The 15,502-nt window shown below is 37.0% G+C and overlaps 1 protein-coding gene across 6 annotated transcripts in view; it reads left to right on the top strand.

Moving 5' to 3' along the window:
• The window catches only part of LRRC28 (leucine rich repeat containing 28), a 138,728-nt gene that overhangs the window by 92,673 nt on the left and 30,553 nt on the right, over positions 1-15,502 (top strand). For all 6 annotated transcript variants that reach the window (XR_009209554.1, XR_009209553.1, XR_009209551.1 and 3 more), the window contains 2 exons: positions 6,347-6,449; positions 15,287-15,462. Coding sequence is in view for 2 of the 6 variants with exons in the window: in XM_032176053.2 (XP_032031944.1) it covers positions 6,347-6,449; positions 15,287-15,462 (279 nt within the window). In the remaining 4 variants the exon portion in view is untranslated. The remainder of the gene's footprint in view (positions 1-6,346; positions 6,450-15,286; positions 15,463-15,502) is intronic.

Raw genomic sequence — 15,502 nt, 5'->3', positions numbered from 1 at the left:
TTGAAAAAAATATTCCAAAGTGTTCTATGTACCTTTGAAGTCTTCTATTTGTGGCAACAGGATTTGTTGAGCACCTTTTCATCTACCTGTTGGCCTTTCATATATGTTCTTTGGAAAAATGTCTGTTTAGATGCTTTGCCCATATTTCAATTGATTGTTTTTCTTCTACTGAGTTGTAAGAGTTCTTTATGTATACCAGAGAAGTAGTGAAGAAATTTAAAATAGGAATTCTTAGTGCCATGTTGAGGCCTTTTTTATGCAAGTGGATTCTGGTATTTATAGTTTTCCCAACTATATTTTATAAATGTATTGCCTTTTATACCAGTAGATATGTCCATGCATGTTTACTTGTTAACAGTATGCAATATTTTGGTAATTCTCTAGTCTGATGCTTAAAAAACATATTGTATGGTGATTTAAATATCATAATTTTTTTAAACATTCAGTGACCTTGCAACTGGTGAGATTGAGGGACCAGGTACTGTTACACCATTTAACATATAGCAAACAGAAGCTCTGCTCACATGCCTTGTAAGTGAATAGTCAGACACATGAGTCCTCTTATCCCCACAGTGTGCAAATTATTCTCTTCAGTGACTTACTTCTGGGTTAACACCTCTCTTTTTATTTTTATTTTTTAGCAGGGTCTCACTCTGTTGCCCAGGCTGGAGTGCAGTGGTGTAGTCATGGCTCACTGCAGCCTTGAAGTACTGGGCTCAAGTTATCCTCCTGCCTTCGCTTCCTGAGTAGGTGGGACTCTAGACATGGGCCACAATGCCCAGCTAATAGTCATTCATTCATTCATTCACGTGTTTTGAGACAGGGTCTTGCTCTGTCACCCAGGCTAGAGTGCAGTGGTGCAGTTGTGGCTCAGTACAGCCTGGGCTCAAGTGACCCTTCTGCCTGAGCTTCCTGAGTAGCTGCAACTGTAGGCATGTGCCGCCACTCCCAGCTAACTGTTTTGTAGAGACAGAATCTTGCTGTTTCCCAAGCTGATCTTAAACTTCTGGCCTTAAGTGACTCTTGTTTACTTTTGTTTTAAGATAAATTACATTTTAATACAATATTTTAAGAAATAAAATTAATGCAAAGTAATCCATGGTAAACAAAAAGCAAAAATTTGAATCAAGGCAGGATCTGGCAATGCCATGTTGAGACATTTGAAGCCTACGGCAAAAGGAAAAATGTGCACTCCTATGATTTTTTTTCTAGAACATCAATTTTTTTTAGGGCATTAAAGTACTTGAAAAAATATCAAAAACTGAAAGTAGGTGTATTAAAACTTGACATTATTCTAAGTTTAAATATTTTGTTTATACTAAAGCCAGAATTCATCGTAAATTTACTTCTCTAGCTTTAATGGAAGCACACCCATCAAAAATATTTTCATTACAACCATTACCCATTAAAAAAATACATAAAAACCTGTATATGGGGTATACATTTTTCCTTTCCAAATTGTATGACCTCTGTTCAGTGTTATTTTCCATTGAAGAAGGTCGTGTGTATATATATATTTAAGTAAATTTTATTATGTATATTTCAGGTTTATAACACGATATTATGGGATACAAATAAATAGTAAAGTGGTTGCTGTAGACAGACAAATGAACATATCTATCATCTCACGTAGTTTTTCATGACAAGAGCAGCTAAAAATTTATTTAACAAAATTCTGTAATACAGTACAAGTTTATTAACTATAGTCTTCATGTTGTACATTAGATCTCTGAACTTGTTCATCCTGTATGTCTGCTATTTTCCTTACCTTCTTCCCACATGATAACACCTGTTTCAATCTCCTTGTGTACGTGAGCTCTTTTTTTTTTTTTTGAGATGGAGTCTCACTGTGTCGCCCAGGCTGGAGTGCAGTGGTGCAATCTCGGCTCACTGCAAGCTCCACCTCCCAGGTTCACGCCCTTCTCTTGCCTCAGCCTCCTGAGTAGCTGGGACTACAGGCACCCACACCATGCCTGGCTAATTTTTTGTATTTTTAGTAGAGACGGTTTCACCATGTTAGCCAGGATGGTCTCGATCTCCTGACCTCGTGATCTGCCCGCCTTGGCCTCCCAAAGTGCTGGGATTACAGGTGTGGAGCTCTTTTTAAAAAAATACTCTGCATATAAGTGAGATTGTGCAATATTTTTCTTTGTGTGTCTGGCCTATTTCACTTAGTATAATGTCTTCCAGATTCATCCAGGTTTGGCATAAATCTCTTTCTTTTTTAAGGCTGAAAAATATTCCATTATGTATATATACCACATTTCTTTAGTCATTCATCAGTGGGCATTTACATTGTTTCCATATCTTGGCTGTGGTGAATAATGCTGCAGTGAACATGGGAGTGCAGATGTCTTTATGAGGTGATGATTGTGTATCTCCTTTAGATATATACCCAGGAGAGGGATTGCCGAGTCATGTGGTAGTTCCATTTTTAATTTCTTTAGGAACCTCCATACTGTTTTCCATAATGGCTGCACCAATCTACAGTTGGTAGACTGTAGTCCTACCAACACATGCTAGGGTTCCCTTTTCTCCACACCCTCAGCAACATTTATTATCTCTTATCTTTTTGATAATAGCCATCCTTATAGGTATGAGGTGATAATCTCATAGTGATTTTAATTTGCATTTCCTTTATTAGTGATGTTGAGCACCTTTTCATATACCTGTTGGCCTTTTGTAGATGTTCTTTGGAAAAATGTCTGTTTAGATGTTTTGCCCATTACTTAATCGAGTTGTTTTTCTGCTATTGAGTTATGAGAGTTCTTTATAAATTTTGGATATTAACCTCTTATCAGTTATGTGGCTTGCAGTTATTTTTTTTCACAGTCAGTAGGTTGCCTTTTCTGTTCTGTCCTCTTGGTATGCATATATGTTTAGATTCATTTCTGGACTCTCTGTTCTGTTCCATTGGTCTATGTTTCTGTTTTTATGCCAGCATCATAGTGTTTTTGTTACCATAGCTTTGTAAAGTAATTTTAAATCAGGAAGTGAGATGCCTCCAATTTTATTTTTCTGTCTCAGTATTGGTTTGGCTGTTTGGGTTTTTTTTTGGTAGCTCCATATGAATTTTAGGAATTTTTTTCTACTTTTATGAAGAATGCCATTGGAATTTTGATAGACCTTATGTTAAATCTGTATGTTGCTTTGGGTAGTTTGGACATGTTAACAATATTAATTCTTCCCATCCATGAACAGTGGATATCTTTCCATTTATTTGTGCATTATTCATTTTCTCTCATGAGTTTTTTATAGTTTTCAGTGTACAAATCTTTTTACCTCCTTAGTTACATTTATTCCTAGGTATTTTTTTAAAAATACTATCACAAATGGGATTGTTTTCTTGATTTCTTTCTTTGGTAGGCTGTTATTTGTATATAGAAATGCTATGAATTTTATACGTTGAAATGTATCCTGTAGCTATAGTGAATTCATTTATAAGTTCTACTAGTTTTTTTGTGAAATCTTTGGGGTTTCATCTCTTTTATTTTTTACATATTTTCAGCCCGATTAACACCACGGTTATTCTCTTCTGGAATCTGCACACTTTATGATTGTTTTTATCTTCTAGTCTTAGAGATCTTTTTTTCTTTTTGGTGTACTGGAGTAAAAATGGACTAAAAAGTTCATAAATGACACTGAGACAGCTGAATCACCATTTGAAAAAAGGAATTATTAGCTTTTTATGCCATATATAATAATAGACTCCAAATGAATTAGGACTCTATTTGTTAAAAAAAGGAAAAGAAGAATGAAACCATATAAACACTAGAAGAAAACATGGGTGAATTCTGCTTAAACTTGGATGTCACAGGGAAGAGGTTTTCTAGCTACGACTCAAAATCTGGAAGCAATTTAAAAAAAGATAAATTGAAAGACTTTTCAGAATTTTGCATGACAAAAATACACCATCAAGTAAGTTAAATGATAGCTGACAAACTGAGAGAAAGTATTTACAACATAAACCACAGACATGGAACTAATGTCCCTGATACGTAAAGGACTCTTAAAAAACAAGGGATGAAATACCAAAAACCTGATCAAAAAATGAGAAAAATATTTGAACAGGCAATTTACAAAATGTATATAAATGCCCCTCAGACATAGTTTTGAAATGTTCCAACTCATAAGTAGAAAAATGCAAGTTAAAACAATGTCAAGATACCTTTTCTTACCTATAAGGATGGCAAAAATTTAAAAACATTATGTTTTGCTTCCTATGGGGAAGCAGGTGCTCTCATACGTAGCTGGGGGAGGTATAAATTGTTGGAATGCTTTTGAGGGAAATTGTGGTTCCTTTCTGTAACTGGGCAGGATGATTGTAATAAGACCAGCAGGAAGTAATGTTAACCCACCCTACCCTCTCCCACAGGAACTCTTTCTTACCTTAACTTTATATTACGCTCCTCCTGCTTTCTGGGACAAATTGTCCAGAACCCATTTGTGAACCAAAAGACCTTCAACCAGCCTGTCTGATAGCAGTGATCGTATTGTATTACAGTTCCTGTTTTTCCTGTTTCCATGTTGGTTAATGCTGTATTCATAGCTATATTTCCAAGGCCTAGCATAGTGCTTAAAGGTCCTTAATGGTTAAATGGGTTTTCTTTTGCAATGTAAATGAATCTAAAAACCTCCTGATTTAGCTATCTGGGCCTTTGACTTTCCTAAACTACAGAAAGATGAGGAGGAAGAGCTCTCCTTCAGCCTATCTTCTGTTTTCATAAGCAGAACCCTAGAAAACCTTTCAAAGACTATGTTCTTTCTTTTTTCTCTCTCTCTTTTTTTAAAATGTTTAGTCAGGGTCTGGCTCTATTGCACAAGCTGGATGCAGTGGAATGATCTTGGCTCATTGCAGCCTCGACCTCCCAGGCTCAAACAATCCTCTCACTTCTCCAGAGCAGCTGGAACTAGAGACACATGCCACCACACCTGGCTAATTTTTTTGTATTTTTTTGGTAGAGATAGGGTTTCACCATGTGGCCCAGACTGGTCTTGAACTCGTGGGCTCTAGCAGTCCGCCTGCCTTGGCCTCCCAAGGTGCTGAGATTACAGGCATAAGCACCACCACCCCCCACCCCCGCCATATTATGTTCTTTCTTAAGAGCAGATGGTTAGCAAGACTGATCAGGACTCTGTTGTGTACCTCTGTGACAATAAAGTCAAATAGCCCTAGTCAGCAAGTGCTTAGGAGTGGAGAGGAGAGCTGGTTGGACATTCCTGGGCACATGGGAAGGGATGGCTTGGATACCTGAGAAGTGTCTCCACCACCTGTACTTGCCGGGAATCTCCATCTGTACTTTCAGCCTTATTTCCTCACTGGATCCTCTTCCACTCTTTGCCCTCTCACTGCCCTGCTACCTCTGGGAAATACCTGAGTTCTGCCTCTTTCTGACATTCTTGTTACTGTTGTAGGCCCTTCTTTTGGGGCCCCCTTTCTCAACTTCCTCCCTTTCCAGGTTCATACCCATTCCAGCCCCTGCTCTCTGGCCCTTAAATCTTGTCTATGTCACTGTCACACCTCACGGGACTGGGATTTGGGTTCTGCTTCACTTCTTCCTCACAAGGAAGTTCTCTCTATTCCTACATCTGCCTGGATCCTAAGACTCCTGCCTAGCCAGTGCCTGATCCCTAATCCTCCTCCATCCACCTTTGCCCATGGGAGGTGAGACACAGGAAATCTCTGTATAAAGTGTTAAAGAAAAAGTTATTCAGTGGCACTTGTTAAAGCATAGCAGGAAAGACTTTATTTGAGACCACCAGCCTAGGTACAGCAACTGCTGCAACTGGGTCTTGTAGTTGAGGAAAGAGATTGGGCCAGCTCTGAATATAACGTGGGCAAGTAGGAATTTACAGCCAAGGAGGAAGGTGGTCAGTGGATGGAAGATTGCTCAGAGGAAACATCAGGAATAAGGAGACAATATGTAGTTCTGGCAAGAAAAGGGATGACTGACCAAATAGAATTCTTGCTGAAGACAGGCCAGGGTGATTAGACCTAGGAGATGGAGGAGAAAGCAGGAACCCAATCAGATATCCCAAGTGAGGGGTTCTTGCTAAACTGACTTAGCAGAGTTCTTTGCTAAAACTAGATTTTACAAGGTCCACACATGGACCTAGAAGAAGGTTTAGGAACCTGACTAAAGTTTAGCCAAGCAAAGAATCTGTATCAAGGGGCAGAACTAGGCTTGTTTAGGCTGACCCATAACTTACGTTATAGAACACTTTTTATGGTTTTCTTCCAGAGTAGAAATTTTCGAATATTTCTAATATTATATATTAAATTTTATATTTCACATTATAATGGTGCCTGCATATAGGAATTACAGCACTTTTCTTTCTAATCCAGATTTAGGTCGATCTCGAGAACTACAATATGTATACGTGGATAACAACATTCACCTGAAAGGCTTGCCATCTTACCTATACAATAAAGTCATCGGGTGCAGTGGGTAAGGCCGATTTCACATTTTGAACTAAAAAATAGATTAACTACTTTTGGTACTTCTGTTCAATTTTGTCTTTGCCCTTGATGATATGCTAAACCAGGTATCCTTAGAAACTAAGGATATTGGGTAGGCAGTTTGGAATATTACACGTTGGGTTCAGTCAGTAAGTTATTATTTTCTAGTCTAAGGAAAAATGAATCCATGTATACCTTTTTTTTATTACAGAGAGAAACACCTTTATTTCCCCCCAACACACCCCAGCTTTATTGAGGTAGAGTTGACAAATAAAATTGCAATTATTTAAATTGTACACGTGATGGTTTGATATACATACATTGCCACACATACCATTATAAACTCGGTGGTGCTAGTCACAGAAAGTAGAGGAATCAGCATTAATTTAGAAGGTTTTCTGTCACTGAAGCCCATTGCAATGACAATTTTACTGCAGTGACAGTCCTAGTGTCTAGGATTTTACCAGTTGGAAATATTTAGAACTCAACATTTGAGATAGTCCCTCAAAATAAATCATGATTCTAGCAACCAAAACAGATATTTCAGTTAATGGGCTTTTATTTTCAGAGCAGCAATAATCTTTTCATTTTAGTCAAGCTTTTAGAAAGATGGCTTCGTCTTCTCCTTCTACAACGCTGGCACAGAACCACCCTAAAGTGTTTCCTTGAGTGGCCAAGGATTAAGATGGGGCCACTCAACCACCAGGACCCACTTGTGACTGACCTTTCCTTCCCCACTTCAGCAGCCAAGTAAACACTCTCCCCTTCTAGTCCTCATCATCCCGCATGACTTGGCCCATGCTATGAGTAGTTCTGGCCAGAAAAGGGATGACAATAAGTGTATACATAGAAGACAGCCATTCCCCCCGTTGGCATAGCATAACTCTGGGGCAGTCCCTAGGAGTAGTGGCCTTCTTTTAGGAAAACTTAACGCAGTTATCTTGGGAAAGCCCAAGATGAGTTCAGTGCCTATACAGGCTGATGAACTCCAAGCTGAGAGATGTATTCTGGAAACTTCAGTGAAGGAAAGATAATAGAATAGGTGTTTTTAGCTCAGTGATTTTTCTACAGCTGATTATGTCACAGCTGTGATACTATGTAGTCATTAATCCTAATGAGTTCTTAAAGGATCATTAATATAGCCCAATTCTTCCAGGTGGTGAATAAAATGCCTGCAATCACCATGGTACATAGAATGATGCAAGCAAGCTCCAAAGCTGAAGGCACTTTTTCCCACACCAAAACCTTCAGAGACCACACTGAAATGTGATCTGCATCTCTGCCACAATTAAGGAGTAGTTTTTGTTTGAGGAAAAGTGCCTTATACTTTGTTGTTTAGATATAGATGTTATTGACTACTAGAAAGTTCTATTTGTGCTAAGTAGAGAGATATTTTTAAATCTTTGACTTTGTGTCTGGTAGCAGTGGTAGTGAATTTGGTGAGAACTCCACATCTTTTAAAAAAAAACAACACTAGGGGAAAATACACAAATTATTAGGTAGTAGTCTACTTTTTTATTATTAAACTTTTGTTATAGTAATAGAGAAATAAAATTATTAACAGGATGGTATCAAACAACCAGTTTTCTAATAGTAGTATTGAGGGAATAAGCAGTCCTACTTACAAATTGCCTATAATCTAAAGGCATTTTTAGCCTGTTGGTTTAACTCAAAACTCAGAATGCTTTCTTCATAGAAACAGCTCTGGCCACTACATTCCTAAGCAAACTCATTAAAGAGTCATTTGACCTATTTTGCACCCCCAAAATTATACTTATAATAATATTTCTATGGCAAAATGTGTTCAGAATTTTAATAGATGATAACTATTGAAGCTTTGACAACAGCGTTAAGAGTCTCCTTTCTTCTGCCTCTTTTATCTGTTGGATATATGAAAAGGGACTTCCCAGTTCCAGTTCAAAGTAGTGTTGCTTAGTGCCTCAGCCTAAAGGAAAAGAGGGGGAAGGGGTAGTAGCACAAGGGCGTGGGGGAAATCTAGTGAAAGGACATACGTGTGTTTAAAGCCTAGAAAGTGCCCTTCTTGATTCAGAACACGAATTTTGGTCCAGTTCTTCCTTCAGTGAACATTTATTGAGCAACTACTCTGTTTGGTCACTGTATGAGATAATGGCGATACAGTGATGAGCTAAGCGATGCAGTACCTGCCTTCATGGACCTTCTGATCTAGCCAGGGAGTCAAGCAAACCCTAAGTAATTTAACAAACTTAGTACTAGTTCTCTTTAAGGAGGTAATATTTAATCTGAGACCTGAAAGATCAACTCCCTTGGTTCTTCACTGCTATCATATGTTGCATCTGACCTAGATGTAGGATTGGGATACAAGAACAGTTTCTGCTGTGCTGTACAAGCTCTGAAACAATTACAGTACCCTTTTCAGACTGAGGGTCTAAGAATTAGAGCAACAACTGAACAAAATGAACACAGCTTTAGGGACTTGTGGGACAATATAAGAAAAGTCTGAGATATATACATATTTATTTCAGATTCACATCTCAGAGGCAGAATAGAGAGAATGGGGTATAAAACTTATAAACAGGTATAAAAACAGCAAATAACAAATGTTGCAGTTTTAAGACATCTCAGAAGTCTCATAAAATTATCTTTGGTATTCATGGAAATGCAAACAAAGTTAGCTTCTCCTTATTCTATGTTTATTTGTCAAATAATTTGTGAACATTAGCAAATCAGCACAGTGCTAGAAATTGTGGGAAAAACAAAGATAGTTTAAAGGTTTATCTTGATATGCAAAAACAACTGTAATACAAATAATAAATACCGTAAGAGAGGTAGAGTGATGGAAATGTATAGCATGGAACTGTGTTTTATAACCTAGCTTCAAAGCCACACCCCGTTGTTTCTGTTATATCCTGTTGATTACACAGGTCAACCCTATTCACAGTAGGAGGGGACTACTTGGAGAGTGACCACTAGGAGCAAGGACCATTGGGGGCCCACTTGGAGACTGGCTGTCACAGCTTCATGGCATCTATACTATTTGCTAGCCTCATGGAAAAGAACGATCTTTATTTTTTCTGGGTTTTTCTTGTTATTACAGGAGTAAATGTCCTCAATCTTCTACGTTATAGCCAGAAAGAAAGGTTCATTCCATGTTAGAATTTTAGAGAATGGTAATTGGCACATATGCTTACTGAGGAGAACTAATGGTAAAAGTAATCCTCTACAGGATGATTTTTTCCAGTTGTTTAATTATGCAAGAAAAAAAAAAAAAACCAAGCCACTGCTTTACTTTTTATTGTGTAAATAAGCAATTATAGCTGGATTTGTGTCCAAATTGGTTAAATACTATTCTAATGGTTTATTAATGTAACCACTGAGGGTAATAGAGTTGTTTGTATGAGAAACGTATTCTGAGTTAAACCAATATACTAAAAGTAGTCCCTTTTTTATGTAGGGGCTGCCTGCCCCCAGTATGGGATACCTGAAACACACTTCTGTGGAGCAGGACCAAAGTGGCCTGGCTGCAGATGAAAGTACTCAAGTGTGATTGAAACTGTCATTTAAGAGAGCAAGTTTGCAGTTTGACGCCCATGAAGTTAGTTGTTGTTAAAACAAAAATATTAATTACTTTTAAGTGTTAGTGGAATATAAGAGAACCCAGGGTCTCTACAATATAACTTTCACAATATCTAGGAAACATTCCAAAATTACAAGACATGTAAAGAATCAGGAAAAGGTGACCTATTCTCAAGAAGAAAGATGACCAGCAGAGACTCCAACTTGAGATGACCCAGATTGTTGAAGTGACAGAGATTTCAAAGCAACTGTTATAATTATTCTCAATGAAGTAATGAATGAAAAGGCCAGAAAAGTAGAGACTGAAAAAAAAGGAAATCCTAGAATTGAAAACAGTGTCTGAAGTAAAAAATTAACTTGATGGACTTCATGGCAGAATGGTCGGAACAGAGGAAATGTCACTGAACTGGAGATAGATCAGTAGAAATGATCCAATCTGAAGGACACATAGAAAATACATTGAAAACAAAAATGAACACAGCATCAGGGACCTGCTAGCCAATATAAAAGAATCTTATGCATGTATAATTGGCATCCTAGAAGGAAAATGGGGAGAGAATGGGTAACGTCAGTAACAAACATGTTTGAAGAAATAATGTTTAAAAATTTCCCAAATTTGATGAGAAACAAATTTACATTTTCAAGAAGCGTAGCAAATCCTAAGCAGTATAAATTCAAAGAAAACCATGCGTAGGCAAAGCTGATGAAAACAAAAGATAAAAAGAAAATTTTGAAAGCAACCAGAGAAATTACATACAAAGGAGTAATTCAAAAAGATTGTTAATTTTTCATCAGAAACTTTGAAGTCCAGAAAACAATGCAACTACATTTTATAAGTGCTAAAGAAAAAAGTCAACTCAGGATTATGTAAATACATTCTCAGAACAAAACTTAGCCTTAAGTAGCTCTGCCAAGATGACAGACTCTTTGTCCAAGCCAAGGTTTATTCTTTCTAGGTGACATAGTTTCTTTCCATCTCCATATCCACTTCTCCCCTTTCCTTTTACTTTTAAGCTGAAGAAAAACTTTTCTGCTAAAAAGGAGAAGGATAAATCTGTAGTAGTTCCCACAAAAATGCACATGTAGATGACACAGCATACTTTCTGAAGGAGAAAAGGTCTTTATTTGGGTACTATCAAAAGTCACACAGCTCTCACTCCCCTCTCAGTCTATTATATATTAATGTCTGTCTCTCCTCACTATAATAGGCCCAGTTCCGATCTTAAGTATCTTCCTCACAAATGTATATGCTCATATGTACCAAATACCCAATTTTTATGGAGGCACGATTTGTAGTAGCTCTACACTACAAACAGCCCGAATGTCCATCATTACTGCATAGCAATGAAAATGAATAAACTACAGTACACAAAGCAACATGGATGAATTCCAGAAGTATAATGTTGACAAAAGAAACCAGACACAGCAACCTTCATGCTATTCAAAAAGGCCAAACCAGACTATAGTGTTAGAATTTGGAATAGTAGTTCCCTTTGGGGTATGGGTTTTGCTTAGCAGTGGGACCCAAGGTGGTCTTCTGAGGTTCTTGTTCTTGACCTTGGTGGTGATTAGTGTGTTCATCTTGTGAAAATCACAGAGTAATTGTGTTTTTTGTACTTTTCTATATGATTATATTTTTAAATAATGTTTTAAGTATTTTAAAGTTTACCTTAAAATATCAATAATTTATTCAACATTATATTAAAGGAAAACACAATTATATTGGTATGTTAAGAAAAACTTTCGATGATTTTGTATGATTTCTGATTTTGATTAATTCTGTAGCCACATATAATAATAATTTTTATATTAAATGATGATGTATTCAAACTATGGCCATTAAAATCAGGAATAGGAAAGGAGTGAGGGCCCACTGTCACCACTGCCATCTAATGCAATAAGATGGAAAAAAAAGGAAATAGACATTATAAATACTGGGAAAAAAAGAACCAGAAAGACCTTTATAGGTGATATGCTTGAATACCTAGAACACTCAAGATATGCTACCAAAACAAATCTTTCAGACACATAAAAGAATTTAGTAAGGTGGCTAAATATAAGATAGCATACAAAGATTAGCAGCTTTTCTTTATGTCTTCATAAATTAGAAATCAAAGTTGGGGGGAAATGTCATTTATATTTGTACCACACATTTAAATATCCAGTAATAAATATCACAAGGAACAGAATCTATATGAAGAAAATTGTGAAATTTTTATTAAAGGATAGGATATAAAGCACTAGGTGGATAGTACAGACATACCGTGTTTTCAAATAAGGAAATTTATTATCAAATTACCTGTCTTAACATAGAAATCGATGTTAATTCTAATCCAAATCTCTGGAAGGCTTTAGGGAAATAGAGATAAAATAATTGTAAAGTTCAAATTGAATGGTAAGTGAGAATTTCAAGAAAAAAATTGAACAATAATAGTTAGGGCAGATTTGTCAAATGATAGAATGTTCTATAAGGTATTGTAATCAAAACAATATAGAACTGACACAGAGTTAAACTGATACATCACTGAAACAGACTAAAGACTCCAGAAAGCAATGCCAGTGTATTTGGGAACTTAATAGGATAAAGAGAACAGTTCAATTCAGAGGTAAATGTTAGTGTTGTTTAATAACGCTACCCATATTATTTTTCCATTTGGAAAAAAAAAAGCTATGTCCTATTTTATATTATATAACCAAGTAAGACAAATAGATAAAACATCTACATGTAAAGGTGGTGGTTCATACCTGTAATCCCAGCACTTTGGGAGGCCGAGGCGGGCCAATTACTTGAGGTCAGAAGTTCAAGACCAGCCTAACCAACATGGTGAAACCCCATCTCTACTAAAAATACAAACATTAACTGGACGTGGTGGTGGGTACCTGTAATCCTAGCTACTCGGGAGGCTGAGGCAGGAGAATCACTTGAACCCGGGAGGCAGAGGATGCAATGAGTTGAGATCACAGACTGTGCTCCAGCCTAGGTGACAGAGCAAGGCTCTGTCCTAAAAAAATAAATAAATAAATAAATCTACATGTAAAAATACAATAAACATACTGGAAGAAACTTGAGGATAATATATGCACAGTCTTCAAATTAGGGTAACCCTCTTAAGAAATTCAGAAAAATGTAGATACCGTGAAGGAAATAAGTGGATAGATTTCACATCAGAAAAGAATGCAGACAAAGGGAACCATATGCAAAGTTAAAAGACAAAAACATTTTTGTCGATAAATATTTCAGCGCATATGACAAAGGATTGTTATCACCAATATGGAAGTTCCTACAAATTGATATATTTTAATTTAATAGAAAATTAGGTAAGGGATGGACATGGACAGTTTACAGAAGAAGAAATATCAATGGCCAGCAAGCCTGACAAAAGGTGATCAAACTCATTAGTAACCAAGGAGACATTTCCATGAATCAGCCTAGCGAAAACTAGAATGACTGATAACATCCAGTTCTGATGATGGTGTGGGGAAATGGGTACTTTCTTCGCAATCTTTTTGGAAAGATCTCAGGCATTTAAAATGTTCATTTTTCATGGCCAGTGGTCTCAGTTTGGGAATTTTACTATAATAAAAACATCTGCCCACTGGAATGTATGTAAGATTTATTGTGATGTTGTATGTGTAGTAGGAGGGAAAACATTAAAACCAGGATAAACATAGTGAATAAATTAATAAACTGTGGTTCATCCGTAGTATGGAATATTACAAAAGGAGTTCTCTAAATCTATCTTGATTGGCATAAAAGATTATGTGAACAAAATCGCATTCAGAATTATTTGCTTTAGGAACTAACAGAGAAAGCCACTGGCTTCTTACCCATAATGATATTCCACACCTCTTCTGTTTATCTCAAGCTCTCATTTTCAAGACCCTAAAGACTTCCTCATTTCTGTTTCCTTCTGTATTTGGGTTCTCTTTACCTCTTTGCCACTTATCAGTCCCTTTCCTGTCTACCATACTGTGGTCAGATATTTGGTAAAAAAAAACAGAACAAAACAAAATAAAGAAAGAAAAAAAACCACACCTAACATTCTTCCCCGTGAATTAAAACCATCTAACTTCAGCTAATATTCCTGGCCTCCTTCCCCTACCCATCCATACCCTGCATCCCTGTTTCCAGCACTGTTGAAACCAAGACGTAGCCATATTCTTTCAGGCTTCTGTACTGCTGCACATGCTGTTCCCTCTGCTTGGAATGCTCATAACACATTTCCATTTGTTCCAGGTGAGTCGAACATTAAGTCAGATATTGTCTTATCTTTAAAATCTCCCCCAATTCCCTGGACGAGTCAGTCAACCCTTCTTTGCCCCCACATTAGAATAATTGTAATGATTTTCTCCCAAAGGAAGGGTTCATTCTTGTTTTTCTTAATTTAAGTATCTTAACTGACTGGCATATAGTAAGTGCTCTGGAAATGTTTTCTGACGGAGGGAAGGAACAAATGAAGAAACTTTTAAAAAATAAACGAATCAAGGGCTCTGGCTTCCAGTCCTGTCCCCTAAGCTTCATTGCTTGTATCTGGTCAAGGTTAGTGATATTATTTCATGTTGTCTTCAGAGCCAAGGTTTGTTGGCCATCTGTTTGTCGTTAGACAAGAAAAGTATTCAGGCTTTTAGGTTACTCAGTGGTTTCACACAAGAAATAGAATGATACTGGATTTGTGAGTTTCGGTAACACTGCAGCGTTAGGAACGAGGACAACTCTGCCTCCTGGTTATGAGTGGCTGCAGGGAATAGGGCATGACTTGGCTTATTGAGTATGCCAAGAATATTTTCCCCACAAGTTTATGGAAGGATCCAATAAAGTTATCTTCTGCCATTTAAAATCTATTTGCTTTGTGGGTTTAAGTTTTTCTATACAAAAAGTCTATTAAACCAAGAAGAAGTACTCTTTTTTTTTCTTTTAATTTTGAGAGTTTCAAAAAAACACGTACTTGGAGAGGGTAATAAAATTGGGAAAAGTAAAATTTACAAAGCAAATTGTGTACAGCCTAAGAAGGAAAGTTCCTTTAAAGTTCATCCTTGCTGGAAGTGACTGGGCCTCAGCAATGATTTAGCTGAGTTCCAACTGATGAGTTTAGATTGCTGGGCCAGGTTTTATGAAGGAACCCGGGATAGCATCTGTTCACTTTGAAAAGAATTCTGGCAATTCAGCAGTGTCATAAATTTTCAAATGTATATTTTGATTAACACATTTTATTGGCACCCATATTCTTTTCCTTATTGCTAATAATACTGTGAATGTGGGTCTTTCTGCAGCTGTGGTGCTCCCATTCAAGTTTCCGAGGTGAAGCTGCTTTCCTTTTCATCAGGGCAGCGAACCGTTTTCCTCCCAGCTGAGGTGAAGGCCATAGGGACAGAGAATGATCACGTCCTCCCTCTGCAGGAATTGGCCATGAGAAGTCTGTATCATACCTACCACAGCTTGCTGAAAGGTACGTGGGACTTCTGGTTTTTTTATTTTTCTGTCTCATT

Source organism: Hylobates moloch, unplaced genomic scaffold (assembly GCF_009828535.3).
Source record: "Hylobates moloch isolate HMO894 unplaced genomic scaffold, HMol_V3 SCAFFOLD_14, whole genome shotgun sequence".
In the NCBI taxonomy this organism is placed as follows: domain Eukaryota; kingdom Metazoa; phylum Chordata; class Mammalia; order Primates; family Hylobatidae; genus Hylobates; species Hylobates moloch.
This window is presented reverse-complemented; position numbering and strand designations above follow the sequence as displayed.